Genomic DNA, 25,346 nt, shown 5'->3' with positions numbered 1-25,346 from the left:
TAAGGTAACGTGTTAGCTAGCCTGACTTAACTTTGGACATTTGTCCTAGTCCAGACAAACCCTTAGGGCAGAGGTGTACAAACTATGGCCCGCGGGCCACATCCAGCCTGTGGGACCCTCCTGCCCATCCCCTGAGCTCCTGGCCTGGGAGGCTCGCCCCCGTCCCGTCCCCTGCTGTTCTCCCCTCCCCCACAGCCTCACCTCGCTGCCCTGAGCATTGTGCTGGCAGTGCGGTGAGCCTGGCCTAACCTGATGCTCTGTGCTGCATTGTGTGTGGATGGCTCCAGCCGGGCAGCGCGGCTGTAGCGCCGCCAGCCACCGGTGCTCCAGGCAGCATGGGGGTTGAATAGAGGGCAGGGGAGTTTGGGGGCGGGGGTGTGGATAGGGGTCGGGGTGGTCAGAGGGTGGGAAATAGGGGGTTGAATGGGGGCAGGGGTCCCCGGGGGGGCAGTTAGGAAGGAGGGGGTCGGATTGGGCAGCGGGGGGCAGTCAGGTGCAGGGTTTCCGGGGGCGGTCAGGGAGAAGGGGTGGTTGGATTGGGCAGGGGTCCCGGGGAGAAAGTCAGGAAGGAGAGGACGGGTTGTCTGTGACAGGCAGGGGCGGGGATTCCGGGGGCGTCGGATAGGGGGCGGGGGCCGGGCCACGCCTGGCTGTTTAGGGAGGCACAGCCTCCCTTAATGGGTCCTCCATACAATTTTGGAAACCCGATGTGGCTCTCAGACCAAAAAGTTTGCCCGCCTCTGCCTTAGGGTATGTCTACACTGCAGCTGGGAGCGAAACTTCCCTGCTAGTATGAGTCTGTTTACACAGACTGGATCAAGCTACCACGCTAAAAATAGCAGCGTGGATGTTGCTGCACTGGCAGAGGCATAGACTAACCACACAAGGATGGACCCCCAGGGTGTTGGGTGGGTCCAAGCTTGGGTGGCTAGCCCATGCCTCTGCCAGTGCAGCAACGGCCACACTGCTATTTTTAGCATGCTAGCTTGAGCCCTGCTAGTGAGAGTCTGTGTACACAGGCTTGAAGGCTCACTCCCAGCTGCAGTGTAGACGTACCCAAAGAGAAAGGAAACCAGAAGCCAAGTCTCCTGGTTTCCAGCCCCTCTGTTCTAACAACTAACCTATGCCACCTCCAGACTATGCTCAACTCCTTGTTAGTAAGAAAACACCCTCCAAGTAGTCAAATTACCTTACCATTGAAGTTATTTTTAATTCTGGAGAAGCCATTATTGTTGATGCAATTCCTAAAGAAGCAATAGTGGTTTTAAACATAGAAAATTCAGTGATGTTCTTTTAAAAGTTCATGAGTTAATGTACAACATGTTGTTATGGGTTTCTAGAAAATGGTAATTTCTGTTAAAAATCCACAGTGTTTTGTGTTATTACCATGACAATGCAAGATTCCAGTCCTAAGCGGTGACACATGAACCACTTTACTATGGTAATTTACATTTCTGAGCAACTTTATTATTAATTAACTTGCACTAAGAGTGCAGATGGGTTTTGATTGTGAAATTCTGATCTGATCTTGAGTCCAAATTTCAAAACCACTCCCAAAATATGAGGTATTCTTAAGTGGGGTTCTGGTTTGGTCCACTGTGAAATTCAGATCAAGTTTAGGGTCTGGATTTTGCACCCTGTACCTCCAGAACTTTTCATATGTTTATAATAGGTTGGCAGCCCAAAGGAAGGAAGGTCTGGAATTTTTTTCTTGTCTTTTAGGGATTCAAACGAAAAATAACTCTGTCACATCTCCTTTGCAGTTTATTCGGTCTTCTCTGATTTTATATATCAGACTGTGAACTAAATGGAAGGACATTCCTCATTATGTATCTTTGTACAACACTAAACACATTGTCAATGCTTTATGAATAAAAATAATTTGGTTTAAGGTTTCTGGTTTGGACCCATCTCTAGGTCAACTAACAGTAATTTTAAAAAATCTCTCATTATTTATTATACCAAAGATAATCTTTATCAGCCAATCAGGTTACAAGAAAATTGATAGTTATTCCCTTAAAATGAACAGGAATACTTGTGGCACCATAGAGACTAACAAATTTATTAGAGCATAAGCTTTCGTGGGCTACAGCCCAATGATCTTAATGAAACAGAATCCTCCATTAGAACCTTCCAAATTGTCTCTCTTTGTATCTATTCATCTGTGTTGAAGTCTACTAGAGGACTAATAGCCACAGGAACTGGTAGGTCAATTAGAGAAGGAAGGAAGGTCCAGTGGTTAAGGATACTAGCTTGTGATTCAGGAGACCTCAGTTTATTTTCTGATCTGTCACTGTGTTGATCTTGGGCAAACCACTCAGTTTCTCTGTGCCTAAGTTCCCCATTTGTACAATGGTGTTAAGAGTACTTTCTAATAAGCAAACTAGGGAAATGTGATCTAGATGAAATTACTATCAGGTGGGTGCATAACTGGTTGAGAGACCATACACAAAGAGTTGTTATCAATGGTAACTGTCAAGCTGGGAGAACATAACTAGTGAGGTCCTGTCGGGGTCCATCCTAGGTCCAGTACTATCTGATATTTTCATTAATGACTTGGATAATGGAGTGGAGAATATGCTTATAAAATTTGTGGATGATACCAAACTTGGAGCTGTCACAAACATTTCAAGGACAGGATTAAAATTCAAGATGATCTTGAAAAATTGGGAAATTGGTCTAAAATCAATAAGAAGAAATTCAATAAATGAAATTCACAACAACTATAAAATGGGGATTACTGGTTTGGCTATAGTACTGTTGAAAAGGATCTGGGGGTTATAGTGGGGATGACGGTTGAATTTGAATCAGCAACATGATGCAATTGCAAAAAAAGACTAATACCGTTCCGGGGTGTATTAACAGGAATGCTGTATGTAAGATATAGGAAGTAATTATCCCACTCTACTCAGCGCTGCTAAAGTCTCAGTTGAAGTACCATGTCTAGTTCTGGGTGCCATACTTTAAGAAAAATGTAGACAAGTTGGAAAGAAGCCAGAGGAGAGCAACAAAAAGACAAAAGATTTAGAAAACTTGACCTGAGAGGAAAGGTTAAAAAAGAAATTGGGCATGATTAGTCTTGAGTAAAAAAGAATGAGGGAGGAACCTGATAACAGTCTTTAAATATGTTAAGGGGTGTTTTAAGGAGGATGGTGATCAATTGTTGTGATAAGCATCCGTAATATTACATCCTAAATTACACTCAACATTGTGAAGGGAAGCAATACAGTAGGAACAGAGAGTCAGTGGACAAGTCAACAAACTTACATGGTTACTCAGTAAACACTTGTGCACAGCTTTTTTTTAAATATTAAATAAATGACAAACTAAATCTGTTATAGATTTATTTCTGGTCAGTGCGGTTGGGACATTTAGTGCAGAAATGAATTTTGGCTCATTTCTTTATTCTTGCCTACCTCCTATTCTCCCTTTCTCTACTCTACTACAAGGCTGATACATAACTGCAGCAACTAGCCTTGTGTTCTCCAGAACTAGTATCTCATGCTGTGCTAACATACTTTGCAAAAGTTAGGGCAACAGAGGGGAGAGGACAAACTAGTACATGGGTATGCAAATTTCCCATTCATATTATGAACCTAGTCTCTATGTATGGCCTACAGAGTTAGTTCCTGAGGTGTTGCTGAGTTTGGGTCCCTGTGGAAGAAGTGCATTATTCCATCCACCATGAAGGCAGATTTTAAAATTGATAAGTAAGCCGTGAAAGGCATTTGTCTTATGGAAGGTAATATTCAGCGAGAGCTACAGCATCCTATGATGGGCTATCCAAACCCCACACTAGACAAGAAGGAGTTAAGATGCAGCTCTAGGCTCAGGCAGCTTTGCCCCACCACACAGGCATGCACAGGTTGGAGAAGGAGCAGTTTAAAAGGGGAGCAGAGCTGCTCACTTGCTGGCAGATCAGTAAAGAGAACACAACTTCAGCTCCTGAGGCAAGGGCTGACTGAAAGTAAGTGTTTTCCAGATGACCCCTGCCTGAACGCCCCTCCCTGAGGGGAGAAAGTATGGGTCACCCAGATTCTGATGCGCTGAGGAGGAATCATTCTCCTCTATTTCTTATTAACTCAGTTTATTTGTGTTAATTACCCTTGCCTTTTGTTCATGGACTACCCTGGAAGAGGAAAGACTTTAAAGTAACCTGGCTGGAGGGTCAAGTCATAGGATGAGGCAGGTGACTGCAGAGACATAGCAGCTGTCAGCAGGAGACACTCAGTACGGAGAGAAGTGCTATGCTTTGCCTGGCCACAAGAAGGTGCCAGGGGTGTGTCCACTCCTTTACATGTCCTTACTAAAGTCTTTAATCAAAGCTCACGAAAGTCAATGGAAAGATTCCCATTGACTGCAAAGGGCTTTGGATCAGGCCTTAAACTTTACTGAGCAATGGAAGTGTAAGACAGTAGAAAGAACTGCTAGCTCCTCAGAAGCAGAAATAAAACCAATTCTTGAACAGCAGAGTCACTTGCTTCAAAAACAGATTTTCATCTAACTTTCAGCCACATTTCACTATACACATCTGCTTTGTGACGAAAACCATTAAATAAAGGCCACAGTAATTTGTCTATGAATTATTTTTATTCTCTGGTTATTAATATAAACTATTTAGCAAACCAAAACTTTAAATGAGATTCAATAAGATAGCCTACTTAGAAGATACCTTCCATTACCATCATTAGATCTTTATTAGCGCTATATGTTAACTGATCTTGTTCTTTGAACTTTCCTTGAGAATGGAGAATGTGGCTGAAACATTCTTTTGCAAATCTGAACAGACTGGTAGGCTTTAGCTAAGAATCTGAATTTTAGCTAATGAACCTTCTTCCTCTTGCCAGACAGATATTCAGTGACCTTTTCCCCACTGTTCCTTAAAAGTTATGTAAAGTGAAGCTCTGATTAATACATGAGCAAAGTCCTAAAGAATGAAAAATATTTTAAGACACGTTGTTCTTCATAGGATGAGACAGCAATGTTAACAAACAATAGATAATAACTTTACAACACTTAGTCACAAAATGTATGCATTTTTGACAGAACAGTTTGTCAGTAACAGAGTTGTGAATAGCCAGGAGAAGCTGCTATTTGCATTAATTTAGCCAAACTAAGGGACAGATTTTGTGGAGTGCTGAGTACCCACAACTGAATGAAAGTTAAGAGTCCTCAGCAAGTTGTAAAACTGGGCTGCAAGTTAGGCTGTACAACAAACATTAAGCTAAGGCAAATACTCACATAAGCAAAATTATTAGAGATATGAAAAACTGTTGCTGCTCTTTCCAAAGCTGCATGCAAATGTTCTCAGGTTCAGTCCAAATCACTTAGTTTCACCTTGTTTCTGCTTTATAAAATTACTCTTGCAGATTCTCACTCTCAGACCAGCCTAAATGGGCTAAATCCTTTAAAATGGCTTTTCTGCAGTAGTGTGATGATAGCATAGTCTTTAGCACTGAAGCATTCCTTGTATCAGACAAAAGGCCATACCTTCTTAATGCTGAGGGATTTAGAAACTTGGGGGATATGTTTGCTCCGAGTTCATTCACTGTAGTGGAACTATCACTGAAGTAGTCACCATGGGCCAGATTTATGAAGGTATTTAGGTGCCTAAAGATGAAGATAGGTACCTAGAGTAGAATTCACAAGGAGGACTTAAGCATAGCAATGCTCAGCCTAACTTTTAGGTGCCGTGCTGCCAAGTGGAATTCATAACCCAAGTTAGGTACCCAGGCTCCGTATACAATGCATGGGGAGAGTTAGGTGCCTAAAAATAGAATTCACAGAAGCTAGCAACCTATTCAGTTCCAGGTAAGCTGGCAGGTGCAAGCCTGCCCAGGTCTGAAGGCCCCTCCCCCAGCTACTAAGGGATGGAGCTACTAAACCCAGGGCTCAGACAGAAGTTGGCAAAATGAGCAGAGAGCTGGGGTGTGGCCTAAGCTCCACCCCTCAAAAGGAGTTAGGCACCATCTCCAGGGCGTTGACAGGTGTCCAATTTTCAACTGGAACACCCAGTTGAAAAGGGACCCTCCCCAGCCTGGTGAAAATGAGCGAGTGAGAGGGAGCGGGGATGGAGTGAGTTGGGCAGGGGCCTTGGAGAAGGGGTGGGGCAAGGGTGTTTGGTTTTGTGCAATTAGAAAATTGGCAACCCCAAGTTGGCATTCACAAACGTGAACCCCCTCCTGATGTTAGGCATTTAAGTTAGGCCAGCCCTTTTTCAAGAAAAGCTGAGGAGGTGGTGGTGATGTGGCTTACATTTTGCCATAATGTGGGAAAGCCAGATTCAAATCCCAGCTATGCCTAATAGGAAGCAAGGACTTGAACCCAGGTCTTCCACTTCCCAGGAGTGCCCTAATCACTCAGCTCTGGATCAATCTCTCCTGTTGAAGCTGTTCCATTTTGTATAAAATATTTAAATAGGCATTGGAGCAAGGGACTGGAACTCCTTCTAGATGAGTGCCCTAACCGCTGGGCTATAGAGTCAATCTCTTGCTGGACCAGGCAATAGGTAGGGGAACCCTATGTAGGAATATAAGCTTACATTAGATTTGTGTGAACTGTGGTTTCAAATTGAGTTTGGATATTAGCATGAGCAATAGGCCAAAAGCACATGACCAAAAAGAATGAAGTGGTAAGAAAGAAGAGTTGTTCTGTTAAACTTGAAGTAAGCTTTTGAAATACCAGTGTTATTTAAGGTTTGGATTAAAGTAATAGTAATTAAATATGGTTAATAGGGTTCCAGATGCAGTAAATTGACTATATAAGAAATGCTTCTTCTGGCCTTAGCTAAGGTCAGATAACTGGCATTGATGTCTCTTCTTTGTTAAAGGGTAAAAAGAGTAAGCTCTTAAAGGTTTCATTGCTAATACATGCCTGACCAAGCTGGAGCCAACCATTATGGGTCCCAACACCTCTGAGTCTAGCCCTTTTATAAATATCTCGATGAAATGCTTATAAATCTTGTATTACTATTTTGGATGTAGTAAATTGCTTATTTAGGCTCTTTAGGTATGTTTAGAGCAATTTGTATGAATAGCATCTGGCCTTTGATCTTAATAAAAGAATTTATGGTTAAACTAGTGTCCTGGTAAGACCCTGCATAAATAATAATTCCAACTCCCTACTTTGTGTTTGCCACTGGGGCTTAAGCGTGAGTTAAGCACTCAGCTGTTTGGTGGTGCCAGGTCTGAGGCGGCTGTGCATGTCCACAAGCAGAAATCGAGGTGCTAAGGGCACTTTACCAGTGCAAACTTAGGTGCTTAGGAAATTTAGGTTAGGCAACAGTGAGCAGGGATTTTGAGAATCTAAATTAGGACTTAAGTGCCTGAGGTCCCCCTTCTGAATCCAACCCCAATCGGATTCACAAAAGCATCTAAGCAGGTTAGGTGCCTAATTCCCATTAAAATATAAAAAATTCTATATATGAGACTGGGAGTGTTTAGCAGTCAGGGCTCTTGATATTAGGAAGGGATGGGAGACTGTTCATATCTGAAGGAAGATTAATTAGTGAGCTTCTTGTTATAGGGAAAAACAGGAGGTCAGAGGAATTTAATCAGCTGAAAAGAAAAATGTATGCGTACAGGCCTCTGGGGCTTGGTATGATTCTCAGGTGGCCTGACTGGGAAATAGGAGGGGAAGGGATTGTAGAAAGAAAGAAAACTTTTTTTATTATAAACCATTTTAAAAGTTCACAGTGACTAATAGCTTTCAAACTCAGTTCCGTACTATGTGTGGGGTGGTCAAATACTAATGCCTAGGTTTCAATATAAAACCTGAAGAAATATACCCTCTGTGTTTATTTGTTTTTGGATGCTAAATGTAGAAGAGTAACACAGAACTTTGCTTTATAAGGAGAGTTTTGAACCTAGAAAATCCCTCAAACTACAATCATATGCACTACTGTCAAACCCCAGATGGACCCACAAAAGTAGCTGGGAACTTGTGAAGAGCAAAGCATTAGTTCTCTGTTAATAATACATCAAGGTTCACTCATGCAGACGTCAGAAAGTTTAGGTGTTTCTATTCAAAGTTTTCGAAATATTTAAGCAAATGTGTACCTTTTCCTCTCTAAGGACCAGAATGGATGGTATGACGAATTTCCTGAAGTTTGCTCACTAAGCATAAAAATTGTTAAGATTGGCAGGATGTAGAGAAAGAGATTAACATCTCTTTCTCTGTCTCCCTTCCAGCCAAATATAGTACTAGCTTTTTCAGGTATCAGGAAGATCAAATTAACTAAGTATTTTGAGTGTAGCCAACTTCATGCTTGAAAAATATTGTACAAAATGTTCCACTCACTCTGAAGAAGTAAACTGTACTATACCCAGTATTTAATTTTGGACTCTAGGAAAAATATTTCATATTCAGTGGCAGACTGTTAAAGTGAGCTGTTCTCAGTTATAACAGAGTTACTCCAGAATTATATTTAGGGTGACCAGATAGCAAGTGTAAAAAACTGGGACGGGGGGGTAATAGGTGCCTATATAAGAAAAAGCCCCCAAAATCAGGACTGTCCCTATAAAATCGGGACATCTGGTCACCCTAATTATATTAGTATAACAGATCACATTTTTGCCCCAAATGAACAGCTTCTTATATTTCAAGATATTATACCATATGGAATAGATTAAAAATTTGACTTACAGTATGATGTATTTTTCTAATATCTAGTATACGAGAGGACACAAATCAGTGTGCTGAAAAAATATTAATGGGGTTGTCTAGGGAGTAGTCTGTGTGTATATTTAAAAAAAAAACACTGACTACTTGAAAATATTAACAAGAAAATGCACCTACAGTTTATATACACTGTGTAGGAATGACACATGTCCGAAATGCTTTCCTTAAAAGGAGAGAGAAATTGGTATACTTCAGTGCTCCATGTCCTGTTTCTAGTGGACACGCATTCCCAACAGAAATACCACCCCAACTGGCACTCCCACTGGCAGTCTCAATAAGAAAGTCAAGCATGGACATGAAGACTGTCCTAGCCTCTTGCTCTTAGAGTTGGGACCTGCATGTTTTCATTAAGGCACATTAATAGGAAGCTCTTTGAAGGCAGAGACCATCTTTCTGTTCCATCTCTGTACATTGTCTAGCACAACAAGGTCCTGGTCCATGACAGGGGCTCCTATGTGCTAATATAATACAAATAATAGTGTGAAGAAACTTGTTAATTGTACTGTACACCTGATCTGTGACTGAAACCACAAGCACATGCTTTTACTGAACCATCCATGGAGGACAACCTCCAACATGCAATTACATGTTTTATGTGATCATTTTAAAGTATCTCTCTATTCCTGATTATAACTGTGATGGACATGTAAGAGAAGACATAAGCACTCTGGCTGGAAAAAAAATGTTTCTCTCCCTCTCTAAGAGGGAAGCTGTTCTTGGGGAAATGTTCAGACAGACACAGGCACCTGGGTGTGTGTGTGTGTGAAGAAGTTAGAGCTGCCTGAGCTATTAAGGGGTGCTAAGCCTATAGGTAAGATAGACATATGTAGATGTTTCTTTACATGCTTTAGTCCTACTGTTAAGATTAAACCATATTTCAGCTTAAGAAGGCTATCTGGTCACTATATTCCAACACAGGAAAAATAAAGGAGTAAGGCCTGACACACGAGAGGGTGCACTCAGAGACAAAAGAGTGGTCAAATGCAGCTAGCCCTGTAACCAAGACAATAACTTTCTTCAATCTTTAAAGACCACCTCTGCTACATCTAAAAATGTGTGGCCTGATTTGCAGAAATGTTGATGCACCCCCACAATTCACTGACCTCTGAAAATCAGGCCGTTATGGAACTTGTAAATGCTAACTCAAATTTCATGTGACCTGTAGATCACTTCAAGCTGGCTCTTGCATTAAGCCTAAACCTTTTTTTAAAGTAAACCATATTTGATGTTTTAAAAGCTTCAAATATTGCTTAGCTATGGGGCTGTTATTTAGAGAATGATACAAAGCCATGATAGGCAATCAAAGGCTTTTCATTGACTTCAAAGAGAGTTGGAACAGGTTCTCAACCAGGTGTCCTTAGTTATATAGCCAGTTTTTTTTAATGAGAGGCTAACTAATTGAAATCTGAATTTTGGCATAGAAGTGATGTAGCTAGTAACCTGACCCATAAGGAACAAGTATCTTTCCCTTTCCACAGAAAGTTAATTACAGAATTAACTTCTGAAGGTTCTGTATTCTCCCAACCCCAATGGCAGAATTCTCTTCCTCACTCCATGCTGGTGGCTCTTTTGCATCCTAAAGGATTACTTTCTCCCTCCCCATCTTCTATCACCATTCCTTCCTCTGACCCACAATGCAGCCATCCATTTAATGACTAGATGAAACATTGAAGATTGTTAGTGCTGCCACTCAGCCGGATTGAGAGGCTATATAGGAGATTAACAAATGCGTTTGCCCCACTCCTTCCCATGCAGAGATTTAATGGTTCCCCTCCACAGCAATCCTGTACTCTACTGGCCAAGAGAATCAGAATCTTTTTTATATTTTCATTACATTTAAAGAAATCTTTAAATCCTAAACTAATTTTAGGAACATAAGAACTGCCACACTAGATCAGACTAGAAGTTTATTTATCCTCTCTGCAATGTTGTTCTTTTCCTTAATTTTTCTTTTAACTCTTTGGGGAGTTTAGCAGATGCAACAATGCCCCCACAGGTATCTTGCTTTTGACATAATTAAGATCTTTGTCTCCCGCACCCCCTTGATTATTTGCTCTTCAAAGCCTCCCTTAGCTCTATTTTCATCTTACATTTTATTGTCACTTCTGTTAGCTTCTCTATCATTGGATTTCCATTTCCTGAAGGATCTTGGTTTGTCTAGAATAACCTCTTGAACTCTACCATTTAATCAATTTTCTTTCTGATCTTTTTGCTCCCTTTTCTGTTAAGGGATACATGTGCCAACTGTGACTCAAGTGGCCTCCCTGTTGAGTCAAAGGATTTTAATTTCCTCATTTTTGACTTTAGGATCACATTGAATAGCTTCCTCTTTTTTTTCGAAATCCCCTTTTTGGAATTTAATGTCAAAATTGTGGCAATTATAGGTATGATTCCTCTGAAGAGGGTGTTGAATTTAATTATATTATGTTCACTATTTGTCAGTGGCTCAACAGTAGTTACATTATGAACCAGTTCCTCTCTGTTTCTTAGGACTAAGTTCAGAATCGCTTCTCCTCAGCTGCTCTAGAACTACTTGTTCCAAGAAGCACTTGTTTAAGTTATTGAGAAATTCCTTCTATAAACCTTGACTGGTCATAACATTAGCATAAGTTACATGTGGATAGTTGAAATTGCCCATTATTGCTTCTCTATTAGAATTAGTTGCCTCTCTGCTCTCCTTTAATATTGTTCACTTAGTAGCCTTTTCCTGGGAGGCTGGTAGTATAACACTAGTAAAATATTTGTACTTTTATCACTTGGGATTTAGAACTATGCAGATTTTAAAAAGTTGTATTTTAAGATTTTGTCTGAAGGGAGAAGCAATGTGTACAAAGGACAACAGCAGTAGGACTAAGGTAAGGTTGGAGTGTGACGATTTAAGCCACAGTCAATAACCGATCTTTATTACTTATACTAATTCTTTCAAGAAATGACCCATTTCCTGACAGGGTTCTACCATTTCCGTTAGAATTATTCAGGTTTGGATTAATTTCTTAGTAGTAACCTTTGCTTTCACAGTATTACACTAAGTGGTTTTAGAAAGAAGAGAACTGTCGAGTGATAGGTCAGATCAGAAAAGAAATATGCTTTAAACAGCAAATTTACATATCCAGTCTAATTTTGTGACAATCATAATGCAGTTTGGCTACAGACTCAAGAAATAGGCAAGTACAAAGACTAGATAAGAATGGGAAAATGAATAGTATTAGGAAACTATTGTACAGTATTCACACACACAGCTTCATTTATATGGAGCTAAGGTTGCAGGTCTTATATTGTATTTTTTATTTCTAATTTCTTAGAAATAATAAAACTGTCATATAACTTTATACAATTCTTTGCCTGCCAGAGAGTTTATAGTGTTTTCCAGACACCTGGCAATGCTTCAGTTCTGTCAGTTTGTTGATGTGTGGCCTCAGTGACTGAGCAGTTGAAACCTTCAGGATTGCAGCAAAGTGTGCATCAGATAGTTCTGTTCAGTATTTTGACTTACTTTTTCCCCCCACAATGAATATAAACAACGCCGCCTCCATGGCTGACTCTGCCTAGCGACCAGTGATGGTATCGCTGTCTCTCTCTCTCTCCCCCAGCCAATGGGAGCTGTGGGGGGCAGCGCCTGCAGCAGACATTGCCCGCAGCGTGGCTGCATGCGTCTCTTCTCCGCGGGCAGCAGCGGGGAGGTTATCGGGCCACAGATGGCCTGCGAACCGGGACTTTGAGGCCCCTGTTCTAGCCCTAAACCTCCTGCTTTGTTAGTGTGTGTTCATTTCTAAAATAACTGAGCTGTTAGGCCACTTTTTCCAGAGTGTGATCACTGCTTCCACTCATTGATCACACAGAAAACTCACCTCATATAAAAACGTTTCTGTGAGAACTGTTGTAGACTACCCCGAATCTGTTACTTTTTAATCTAAACTCTCTGGGACAGGGACGGTCTCTTGCTATATGCATGTACAGCATCAATCACAGCAGGGTGCTGATCTTAGTTGGGGCCTCTACAATTACTGCAATACAAATGTATAACTACATACAAAACAAAAAAAATAACCCCTCTACCCAAGAGGAATATTAAGGTTGCAAAATCAAGCATTCAAAAATTAGGAAATGTCAGAATTAAGGTTGCCTAAATAGCCTTAATCCAGTCCCCTTATGCATATGTATTATGATTAAGGTTGTGTTTCTATCACGGAGGTCACAGAAGTAATGGATTCTGTGACTTTCTGTGACTTTTGCAGTGGCTGCTGCATCTGTCTCAGGTGCTGTCCAACCTGGGCAGCAGAAGCGGTTTGGGCTAGGGCAGGGGGTAGATGTGAGGGGTGGCGCTTACCTGGATGGGGGAATCCCCGGCTCCCACTGGCATGTCCCTGCAGCCCCTAGGCAGAAGGGCCAGGGGGCTCCATGTGCTGCCTGCGACTGCAAGCACCGCCCCCACAGCTCCCATTGGCTGCGGTTCCTGGCTGATGGCGCTTGCAGCAGGAGCAGAGTGTGGAGCCCCCCGGCTTCCCATCCCCCTAGGAGCTGCAGGAACATGTCTGTCGGAGCCGGGTAGGGAGCCTGCCAGGCCTCCCCCCCGCAGCAGGGGTCCCAGGCTGCATGCTTGGGCTGCCCCTCCCTGAGCACCAGCAGGGGTCCCAGACTGCCCCCTCGCCCCGCACCAGCGGGAGTCCCAGGCCACGCACCACCACCCGCACTCCCCCACCCTTCCTGGGCTGCATGCAGCTGCCCGCCCTCCCCCCCGACCCAGTGACAGCAGGGGTTCTGGGGCATGCACCGCCACCCACCTCCCCCCCAGCATGAGCAGGGGTCCCATGTCACCACCCCCAGCACCTGGGACATCCCCCCCAGAGCACCCTAGCCCAAGTTTTAGTAAGGGGTATATAGTAAAAGTCATGGACAGGTCACGCGCCATGAATTTTTGTTTACTGCCCGTGACCTGTCCATGACTTTTACTAAAAATACTCGTGACTAAAACTAAGCCTTACTTATGATATGGTCTTTAAATATACAATCAAATAACTTTTCTTTTTCTACAGGACCCTTGCCTCATTCTCTGAAATGGCTGAACCACTTTAGCTGATACTCTTTGCAAACTAACTGTTCAGACAGAAATTTTTTTGAAAGCTATAAACATCTGAAAACAAGATCTTGTAATCGAAAGTATTTTGCACCCTTCATTGTAAGGGGTGCTACTAGTTCTGCCTATAATTTTGCCAGTGTAGGGACAGAAGGGAGGTGGCTTGCACCTTCTTTCTTTGGGGTCGCCAAGGACAGTTTAGCCCATGTGCAGGCTAGACCAGCCATCACACTGCCTTTCTTGTACTCCTTTAACAGGGCCCAACTGCCCATTGCAAGGCAAAATACAACCTCGTTGCAGTTATGTCACCACAATGCCTCCTGCAACTGGGACTGCTGCAGAAGCACTACAAAGCTAATAGTATTCACTGGTAGTGTAAAGGGGCCCACTAAAATTACAGACTCAGAATTACAGATGTCTTTAATTTTAATGTACAATATTTTCTAAGCAGATTAAAAATTATAGCTCTCTATACTGAATGTCCACATATAACAGATTTGCTGATACAAGACTGTCTCTATATCAGAAACTTTCTTGGTATTTTCCAAACTGTTCATGCAAAGCCCTCTAATATTAAGGAACACCAACTTGAAAATGACATCTCTGTCAGAAAATTATGTACTTTAAGATTTAGTGAAAGACTGTCTTGTTTTTCAGTTTATAAACTGTGTATTTGAAAGGTCTTTATGTGGGTGTGCCGGGATGCATCCAAGCAGAATAACTTTCAGGATTGGAGGCCTGAGTTGCGCTCTCTCTCTTGCTGAAAAGACCCTTATAAATATCCCCAGAGGAGCAGAAAAACCCTTCTGAATATTTTTCAGAAATTAAAAAAAAAAATAAAATCCAACAAATGAGCACATGCTATTTAAATAGCACTCTATTAGAAAACCGATTTAACTTGAACTTTTTTGAAATTGACATTATGCCTTTAAAAATGGCATCAATGGCTACCTGTTTGTATTTATATAAACTGTAAAACAGCAAAATGTAGAATAAGAGATGGACTACCAGAAGCAAGTTTATTTCATTGGAGTCTATCAGAACTGGGCTCTCTGCCTGAATTGAACAGAACTGTCAAATGTGATTAGTGCCGTTGAAAGTAACAATGCAAATTAGCATTTTATTATACATTCAATCTCTAACAGAGAAAGCATGAACATGAGCCAGCAGCAGTCTGCAGGAAGAAACCAGGAGAGACTATACGTAAGATTCAGAAGGAAAGAAGTAACTTACTTATACCTGGTTTTAACAGACAGGAAAGGAAAAGCAGGTAAACAAGGATATAATAATGGATAAAGGAAACCAGAAGACAGGAGTAAGGACAGCAAAAGAACTATGCCCAATCCAGCTAGGAAATTGGATGAGGACAAGAAAAAACTCAGATGTTTGTAAACTAACGTGAGGGGCCTTGGCACCAAAATGGAGGAATTAGAACCACCAATGCAGGTTGTGAAACCCAATATCAGATGGATAACAGAAATATGGCAGAATAGCAGTCATGACTGGAATACAGGTACTATCGGGTATGTACTGTTCAGGAGAGAAAGAAGTAAAGATACTAAGGTAGCATTGTAAAGAAACGAGAAGAGATAACAAATAAAACAGAAAGAAAAGGAGTACTTGTGGCACCTTAGAGACTAACCAATTTATTTGAGCATAAGCTTTCGTGAGCTACAGCTCACTTCATCGAATGCATCCGATGAAGTGAGCTGTAGCTCACGAAAGCTTATGCTCAAATAAATTGGTTAGTCTCTAAGGTGCCACAAGTACTCCTTTTCTTTTTGCGAATACAGACTAACACGGCTGCTACTCTGAAATAAAACAGAATCCATTTGGGCCAAAATCACTTTGGGGAAGGACTGTAAAAGAGGTTCTATTGTGCAAGTGTTAAGGATTTGCTATAGACCTCTAAGGTCAGCTTTGGACATGGATAGAAGTCCCTTATTATTAAAGGGAGAACTACTACGGCAAATCGTCATTATGGGAGTGTTTCTTCTCCAATCTATAGCTTGGAAGTTAATCTCTACTAATAATGGTAGGCCCAGTGAGGCACTAGATGACTGGATTCTTCACCAAATCCCTGAATGGTGAGAGGTGATGCTACTTTTGACTTGGTTTGGGTAAACAGTGATGAAGCTATAGAAGAAACCTCATGATCACTCAATCCAAGGCTAAAAGTTAAATGGAAAGAGAATCAAAAACAGGTTAATAACAGGTATTCAATTTAAAAATGGCAGACTTTGGGAAACTAAGGGAACTAGTTAGTGAAGTCAAATGGATGGAAGAGCTCAGGGGCTTAAAGAAATTCCAAACCTCCTACAAATTTAATTCAGAGGTGTAAACATTTATCTGGAATTTGCATCCCAAATAAGGTGAAAAAAATTATAGGGAAAGGCTCCAGCCCTAACTTGATGAATAAACACCTCAAAAAGGACAGTAGGAGTAAAAAGAGAGTATACAAGGAACAGAAGAAGGGATATGTCAGCAAAGAAAGCTACAGCTTGGAAGTCAAAAAGTATAGATATAAAGTGAGAATTGCCAAAAGTCAAGCTCAGTTTTGTTCAAACCACAGTGCTGCAACTGCACAATCAGTACCCAATAAATAATTATTATAGTTAGGTCCACCATCTTGTCAAATGCTGATTAGGGAAATGAAGTAAAATGTGAGCAGACCTGTTATTCTGACCAGTAGATGATATAGTAATACTCATACACAACAGCAAATCTTTCAAATGGTACAGAAAGGACATAAACAAAAACAACAAACAGCCTGACTGAAAACAAGTGTTGCAATACATAACTGTAAATCTAATGAAGCTGTACCTTATCACTAAGGCTGCATGTTTGTCATGGAAGTCACGAATTCCGTGATTTTCTGTGACTTCTGCAGCAGCCAGTGCGGTTGGCTCAGGGGCTACCAGAGCTGGGCAGCCCCTGGGCCAGCAGTTGCAGCAGTTTGGGTGCGGGAGGGGGCTCAGGGCTAGGACAGGGTATTGGAGTGTGGGACAGCGCTTACCTGGGGGGGTGGTCCCCAGCTCCCACTGGCATGTCCCTGTAGCTCCTAGGTGGAGGGGCCGGGGGCTCCGCATGCTGCCCGCAACAGCCACCTTCGCAGCTCCCATTGGCTGCAGTTCCTGGCCAATGGGAGCTGTGGAGCTGGTGCTTGTGGCAGGAGCAGTGTGCAGAGCCCTCCTGGCCACCCCTCCCCTAGGAGCTGCAGAGACATGCTGGTTGGAGCCAGGCAGGGAGCCTGCCAGCCCCGCCAACCATCTGCTCCTTCCCAGCACCAGCAAGGGTCCCAGGCCGTATGCTGCCGCCCCGCCCCAGCACCAGCGGGGGTCCCAGGCCACACGCTGCTGGGACCGCCCCCCTAGAGCACCCTTGGCCCAAGTTTTAGTTAAGGGTATATAGTAAAAGTCATGGATAGGTCACAGGCTGTGAATTTTTGTTTACTGCCCATGACTTTTACTAAAAATACTCCTGACTAAAACTTAGCCTTACTTATCACTAACAGAATTATCTCTGGGTCAGAGGGAAACATAGGAATCTGCTTAACAGGTGGCATATTGTTTCCACAATGTAAAAGCTGTGGAGACCTAAGTGAGGGTGAAGGCCTAATATAATTCTAAACGCACAGTTCTTGTTTTCTTAAAAATTAACCAAAAAATCAGTTTCCTATTAATATATCTCCCAGCCCACTTAATATGAAAATAAACGAAATTACATAACTCAAATACCTATTCATGAATTGATGTATTTCTGTAATAGGTTCTACTCTCCTCACACCACAAGATATTTAGTGAGTATAACAGCAGACATAACACTCCCCCATCACATTTAACAAGTATCTGTTAACAGTCTAACATTGCTTATTTACACTATCTTACTGTTAGTTTGGCCTTTCACCTGTTACAAAGGCTGTTTTATCTTCAAGTAAACACAATCTTTGTCTTCCATTTCACCCTGTCTCTTATTGCTCCCCAGAAAAGAATCTAATGCTCTTTTGTATTTGCTACAATTCTAAGGAAAGACAACTTTGCTCTGACACCATGCAGCCGGAGTCTCTTCCTAGCAGACTTTCTTCGTGCTTCCTCCTTCTACATTAAGGTTACATGCAAACAGGAAACACTAAGCCACATATGTATTCAAAGACATAGACACTCTCATTCTAAAACTATATCCATCACTCTTCCTTTACCTCCCTGTTCCCTTTAAACAGGGATATTCTAACAGCCTGTCCAATTAAGGCCTGCACTGACAATTTGCCAGGAGACTGAGTGCTGCACCTAATCTGTATGCAACTGAACAGACTGAAGATACCATTGTGTTTAATATTAGGTGCATCTCACAGATACTATAGATCTTAGCACCACAGGCAACAAGAATGCCTGCTTCAGCAGAAATGCCTCATGTTTTGAGCCCAAGTGTTAAAAAAATCGTGAGTCAGACCCCAAAATATCATGACTGGCTTAAAAATTGAGTTTTTTTAAATCATAATTTTTGGGTTCTCTTTATTTGCCTTCTAGTTTTCAAGACAATAGGGTAAATATGCTTCACATTTTCAAGCTTTTCTCCATAACCATGGGGACAAGAAATTATTTAAAAAAATTAAAGCCGACATCTTGATTCTCATAGCACGATCTTTAAGAAAAACACCATATTGTGTAATGACAGGTTTCAGAGTAGCAGCCGTGTTAGTCTGCATCCGCAAAAAGAAAAGGAGGACTTGTGTTACTCTCTAAGTCCTCCTTTTCTTTTTACCACATTGTGTGAGACTCTCAGTAAAACCGGAAGAGGTGCCAACACTGTCTTAGTGCAAAGGCTGATTGTATTGAAACTGGATCTTAACCTGTTTGCAACATAAGCCTGGGCCAGATGATTTTCTCTTCTGTCCCCGTGCCTGGTACCATTCAGCAGTGCCTACTTTAGCTGCATCCTAGAAGCTGTATTCCACAATCCTGTGTACATATCAGCTATTTTCAGTGGAAGGAAAGGTATCTGCTTCTGCTGACCTGCCAAAGATCCGGGAGAAGCAGTTTCAATTTATATACTGTTCAGACTGGCTTAACCCCTGACTTCTGTGCTCTGCAGGAATGCCAAATGAGGTGAGGTGGAATATGTGCCACTTCTAAGCATATGTGCAACATGCATTTGCTGGCACAGTGGTTGGATCATTAGCTTCCCCAGCCTGGGGTGGGTAAAGATGGGGAATGCTGACACGAATGCTGATCCATGCTCCCCATATGTGCCACTACCTGTTGTCTCCAGTCACCATACTGCTCAGATTGAGGTGTCAAATTGTATACTGGGAGCTTGAAGTCTCTTAGCCACAGTATATGCACCTAAATAAATAGATATGGGCTGTGGTGCTGTGAGAGAGAGGATGCATTGCATGCTGGGGGATTTGGTTTTGCTGTGGGTTGTGTTATCAAGATCAAGACAGACCACTGGGTTTTGTTGTATCGCTGGAATGGAGCTAGGACATCTTACACCTAATGTTGCAGGATGTATCACTGAGATTGATATAGTACACTGCATACTGGAACCTGCCTTTGCTGCAGGTCATGCTGCTGGGACCGAGTGGTCTCCTTAAAATTCACCTCTGCCAGAGAGCCTAAAAAAACCCTTGATTTTGAAAGGCTAGTCAGCTGGTGTGCTGTGACCGCTGTTTATTACACTTACCTTTATCCTTTAACTGTTACCCTGTGCTCCTCCAACCTCCTCGTTGCACCCAGCTTTTGCCTCTCGTTTATGTAGACAGGTCTCTGGGACGGGGCCCACCGTTTTGTTGCAGAAGCACAGAAGTTACCACCGGGGTTCCTCACTAACAAGTAGGTAGTGCACGGCGCTGTACTCCCAGCAGCCGCTTCAATGCTCCCGTCTCGCTCTGTCTCTCTCATTAGTATTCCCACCTCCAAGGGCCGGAAACCATCTTCTCTCTCTTCCCCCTCAGCAACAGGGGGCGGGGCGAACTCTTCCCTTCCTTCTCCCACCTCCCCCCTTAGGGGGCTGGCAGACCCGCTAGCCCCGGGACCCATCTCCGCTTTCCGGGGATAGGAGAGCTAGGGTCGCCTCATGGGGGGGTAACCTCTTATTTCGTCCCCCCCCCCCCCCCCCCACCCCCCACTATCGCGCCCCTCCTTTTCCCAGAATTATCGGAGGTCCGAGCCGGAGGGGGCACTCCTCCCGCTCTCAGCCTAGAATGACTGGCAGTCGCAAGGAGTCAGTCAGCATCGTCCCTTCATCTCCAGGCGACCTAGCACCCGCCCACTTCAGGGGGCTGGAGGGAATGTTTACAAATAAAACGTCGGGTGGGCGGGGGAAACGAAAGAAGGGAAGGCAGGGGGAGCAAGCGATTAGCGCAACCTGTGAACCAATAGGGCAGCGCGCCACTCGGCGGATAGGGAGTGGGGACCTAATGTCCAACGATCTCTGACCAACCGTCGCTCGATGTGCAGGCGCGCGCGCCAATGAGCTCTCAGCTCTCCACCCTTCCTCTCTGAGGAATGGAGAAATGAGGGAGGGAGGACAGTGAGTGGAGTCTCTTATTAGTCCTCCTCCTCATATGCCCCCCCCCCATCCCGCCGCCTGGGCTGGGTTCCCACCTCACTGTTGTTGGGTAGGGAGGGGAGCCGGAGCGAGGGGGGAGCTACAGGGACTGTATTTTGGGGAGGCGGGATTTTAATGTTGCTTTTATTTTTTGTTTGTTTAATGTTATGGTTAACCCCCAAATACGTCTCTGAACAATAAAATCCTGCCAGACACGGTGACCCCCCTCACCCACACGCACACCCCAGGCGGGAGGCAGAGAGAGGGGTGGGGGGTGGCGAGCCTGTGAGAAAATGGAGGGAACCTCCGGCTCCGCAGAGGAAGGGGAGCTGCCCCTCCTCACCGTCAAGCACGAGCTGAAGAACGGTGAGTGACCGCGCAGCACCCCGGGGCGGAGAGGGGGTGACGGCCACGTGGGGGTGTGGGCCTGCTAAGGGCCGAGGTGGACGCGGGTGAGCCGTGGATGAGGCCGGTGGAAGCGGAGTGAGGAGAGGGCACGGGTGTCAATCAGGGAACGGTTGCGAGGGCAACGCGAGGTTGGGACAGGGGACGTAGCAGGGCTGGGGACGTAGGGTGGGACAGGGTGAGCTGGGGTAAATGGAGCGGTAGGGTAGGGCCACCGATGGAGAGAAATGGGGACATCGGGCGAGAGGTGCGATGGGGGAGATGGAAGCTGAGCGGAGAAGGGAGTATGGGGGGCAGGGACACTGAGAAGACAGGTGGAAAGGGGAGCGCGGGGTGGCGGCTCCAAGGGGGGTTCGGAGGATGTTGAGTGAGGAGGGGTCCGTGACGGGAGAGAAGCGCTGAGCATGGACGCTGAGGTGGGAAGAGAAGGGAGACTCGAGGGAGCTGAGGCGCTTGTGAGAGAACTGGGAAAAGAGAAGACGAAACTGTCTGGCAGGTGGAGGTGAAACAGGAAAAGGGGCCTTTTAAAAATATGGATATATATTAGTATTGGGTTTTGGTGATCTTTAAATTTGCCTAACATATAGTGTCTGAGGGTTTTGAAGGGCATAAATGGTTGGAGAACGCCTGTTGCCTACCACAAATTCACCATATCTTCCCATGTGTGGACCTGAGTTCTAGTTTCTTTATATGTATTTTAAAAGGTGTTTTTTAAGAAATAATGGTCCAATACATTGCATCTTACTATAGTATTCACCAGTCCCCCTTCTGCCCACTTAAAATTCCATGCTTTCTTTTTCTAAAGCATCATTAAGTGTCCTCAGCTGTGGCAAGTACAGCTTTTTTTGGTATGTTGTTAGATGATTGACTTTTCTGCCTGGATCTTCAAACCTCCTCATAATTAGATAGCAGTTTGAAAACCCTGTGTGGAAATATTTGCACAAACAAAATATGCTGTGTAATGTTTCAAAACACAGTAGGAATGCTGTTGTAAGTTGTGGTTTTATGGATGATTTTGGTATCTTGTTACTTGAAGACCCCTTCGAAAACTTAAATGTGACAGGAAGTTTTGGGCTTATTTTAAGTTTACAAAATGCACACAGTACATAGACAAAATTCATGCACAGTATTTTAAAACAATCCATGTCCTGTAACCTATGCCAACCAAAAAAAAAATTCCTCTCTTTTCCCCTACAGCCCCAAAATAAAGTAAAATTAGCTGCACCACAAAACAATAACATGATACTTCTGTGAAGAAAAAGAGAGAGCGAGAGAGGTCTTAACCTGCAAGACAAAGTGTAAGAGATTCAGTCTTTGGTGGACCACTTGTGAAAGTAAATTCAATAGTCAAGGACACACCACTGAGAAAGTGCAGACTCCCACCCCCAGACATTCAGATCTAAGGACTGTGTACAAAAGCTCCCCAGTTGACCTCAGCTGTCACTGCAGCACAGAGAGAGAAGCAGTCTTTTTGACAGCTAGATCCATACTACCTTATATAGGGGTTGCAGTTTTGCTCTCCTTTCTGTTTTTTTTTAAATGAGTGAGTGTAGATACAGAACAAATTCACCTTCAGTTTTGAGATAGGGTGGTGTGTGAGGTCATGTGGTAGGCGTAAACACAATACAACTTTATTTTATATCTTTCAGACTGCTTTATAACTAAAAACTAACACAGTTGTACAAAGATGGTATATGGAATAAAGAAATGTTTTGAAATGTGAGAGTGTGGTTTCTTTATCATCACTCCTGATTTTGGTCAACCCTTACTTTAAATTCTTTCTAGCTCTGAAAAGTCCATATATTTATTTTTAACAGAAGGCTTTTATAAACTTCTTTTTGCGTCTTCAGTAAAGATGCTTGTTTACCTAATTGCCAGACAAGAAAATGGTTAGATTGGTGTTAAGGTTGAGAGTACATATCAGTAATTTAGGGTGAAGTACATTATGGGGGCTGTTATAGTTATTCTCCTAAAAAATAAATTGAGGAAATGTACAGTTAGGTCACATAAACAATGTTAAATCTACCTTGTAGTAACCCCTTGCAATGATCATATGATTATTAACTATATCTTAACATGTTTACATTTCTTTCAAGTTTAACCTTAGCTCTGAATTTATAATGCTTGTTACTTGGGATAATTGCAAGGATCTTAAAAGAATGGCTCAGGTGTGGGACTCTCCCTCACATCCTCTGCAGTGAAGACCGATACAATTAATTCATATTGCTTCTCCTCAATGGCCTTTATCTTCCTTGAGTGCTCCTTTAGCACCTCAGTTATCCAGTCGTCCCACTTTTTGTGTGGCAGGCTTCCTGCTTCTGATGTCCTTAAAATTATTTTTGCCTGTTAGTTTTTGAGTCTTTTGCTAGTTGCTCTTCAAATTCTTTTTTGGCCTGCCTAATTATACTTTTACACTTGGCTTGCCAGAGTTTATGCTCCTTTCTATATTCCTCAGTAGGATTTGACTTCCAGTTTTTAAAGGATGTCTTTTTGCCTGTAACCACTTCTTTTACTTTATTGTTTAGCCATGGTGGCACTCCTTTGGTCCTGTTACAATGTTTTTTAATTTGGGGTATACATTCAATTTGCGCCTCTATTTCAGTGGTTTTGAAGAGCTTCCAGGCAGCGTTCAGGCATTTCACTTTTGTGACTGTATCTTTTAATTTTTGTGTAACTAGCTTCCTCATTTTTGTGTAGTTCCCCTTTTTGAAGTTTAATGCTACCGTGGTGGGCTTCTTTGGTGTTCCCCTCCCCAGGATGTTAAATTTAATTATGTTATTGTGGCTATTACCTAGCAGTTCAGATACAGTGGAGCAGATCATGTGCTGCACTTAAGACTAAATCAAGAGTTGCCTCTCCCCTTGTGGATTTCAGGACTGGTTGCTCTAAGAAGCAGTCATTTTATGGTATACAGAAACGTTTATCTCTGCATCTTGTCCTGAGGTGACAAGTACCCAATCAATATGGGGATAGTTGAAATCTCCCATTATTACTGAGGTTTGTGTTTTTTAGCCTCTTTAATCTCAGAGCATTTCACAGTTGCCATCACCATCCTGGTCAGGTGGTGGGTAGTATGGCCATGTTCACTGGTATGATATGGTAGCTTTGTTCTGCCCTGGAGCAGCACTAAGCAGTCAGAACATACTTGTTGGTTAGGCTACTTTTACAACTGCTTTGAATCACCAAAACAACCAGAGTATACACCTCAGTTTCCCCCTCCTTCCTGTCCTCCATGTTCCCCTCCACATAAACACATCCCTCAATAGTTCCCTCCCATCACTTGAATAGGTCTGGCAGAGCCGGTAGAGTAGTGGACTGGGATCCTGTAAGGAGTTGTTTTAATCTGTTTTCCTAAATAAATGTTATCCTTTTTTTTTTTTGGGGGGGGGGGGAGAGAAGTTGTTTTTGAGTCACAAGGTCTTGATGGGAAAAGGTTAGAGGTGCCAAAACTTGGCGTATCAGGTTAACACAGTTGAGAAACCGGGTACTGCAGCTTAGAGATCTAGTCTGAGTGGTTGTACTGCAGGGTTCCACCTAGACAGAGGTGGAGGAAGCCAGGCCTATCGTTCTGAAGGATGCACTTGAGAGTGACAAAAGGGGTCTTATGTGCAGCTTGCCCTTTACCTGTGCCAATCTTAAATTTAAAAAAAAACTTCAAATGTAGCCTACTTGGAAGATATTACAAAAGTTCAGAGGTATTGAATTTTTTTAAAAAAATGTTGACCAGAGTGCCTCAATAAACCCCACTTAAATCTTTCTTTTCCCCCACACACCGATATTGGGTCAGCACTTCGGGCTAAGGAAGGCTAGCTGTGGATCCCTTCAGGACCAGTTAGTGTAACTTGAATTGTCTGGAAAAGTTATGAAAGAACTTAGTATTCCCTGCCATCTTTCTGTCTTGCTTATAACTACTTGTAATAGAGTTTAGCGTCCCCAACTTCTGAACCCTTAGTGCAGTGCACTGACTTCTCTTTTGGAGACTCTAACAGTTTTAAAGGAGGTCAAACTTTTGGCTTGAACTAGTTTGCAGTGTCCCTTTCAACAATGTTTTGTAGTCACAGTGATTCTCATGAACTAATGCTGAAATCAAGACTTTCAGTTTGCATTTTTATCAATCCTTTTCCTTTCTCTTTCTAGTTCATTCTCAAAATAAAATTAAAAGTAGGGATGACAGTAGAATTGAAAAAAAATTAGATTAGTGTCTTAGAAGGAATAAAGCATTGCTATACTTTTCATATCTAATAAAACCTTAATGACTGGCAGTGTTCCAGGCATTTTATATTCTATTTCTGACATTTTAATAATAGTATTTATTGTCACTCTACTTTGAGTGTGATGCGTACAAGCTGTTTATATAAACAACCGAATGTAGAAAATCTTTATCATAGGGTTTGCAGGTTTTTTACAGTTCTAAAATAAAATTTTATAGCTCAACCCAGTGTGGCTTGCAAATTTGAGAAATGTAGGTAAATGTACCATACTGTTGGCTTGTTCCTAATATGTTTATTTGCCGTATTAACCCAGGAGTGGCTTCAAAACTGCATAGTAGTTACGTTTGAGTGCCTTCTGGAAGGTGCAGAATGCCTTCACTTACCACTGAAGTTAATAGGAGTTGAGGGTGCTCAGCACTTCACAAGGG

General features: G+C 42.7%; 2 protein-coding genes across 4 annotated transcripts in view; one reads left to right on the top strand and one right to left on the bottom strand.

Annotated features, from left to right (window-relative positions):
- The window catches only part of DGLUCY (D-glutamate cyclase), a 92,022-nt gene extending 72,184 nt beyond the window's left edge, over positions 1–19,838 (bottom strand). Inside the window, exon 1 of one of the 2 annotated variants that reach the window (XM_074956121.1) lies at positions 19,436–19,838. Coding sequence is in view for 1 of the 2 variants with exons in the window: in XM_074956119.1 (XP_074812220.1) it covers positions 1,195–1,227 (33 nt within the window). In the remaining variant the exon portion in view is untranslated. Of the gene's footprint in view, positions 1–1,194; positions 1,262–19,435 lie in introns of those variants that run through there. The other variant, XM_074956119.1, reaches the window with a different exon arrangement.
- Positions 19,839–20,376: 538 nt separating this feature from the next.
- Positions 20,377–25,346, top strand: part of RPS6KA5 (ribosomal protein S6 kinase A5) — a 198,707-nt gene continuing 193,737 nt past the window's right edge. For both annotated transcript variants that reach the window (XM_074956117.1, XM_074956118.1), the window contains exon 1: positions 20,377–20,668. In XM_074956117.1, the coding sequence (XP_074812218.1) occupies positions 20,596–20,668 (73 nt within the window). In that variant the 5' untranslated portion in view covers positions 20,377–20,595. The remainder of the gene's footprint in view (positions 20,669–25,346) is intronic.

This window comes from Natator depressus, chromosome 6, assembly GCF_965152275.1.
Source record: "Natator depressus isolate rNatDep1 chromosome 6, rNatDep2.hap1, whole genome shotgun sequence".
Taxonomy (NCBI): domain Eukaryota; kingdom Metazoa; phylum Chordata; order Testudines; family Cheloniidae; genus Natator; species Natator depressus.
Note: the sequence above shows the minus strand (reverse complement) of the source record. Positions and strands in the feature narration are given on the sequence as shown.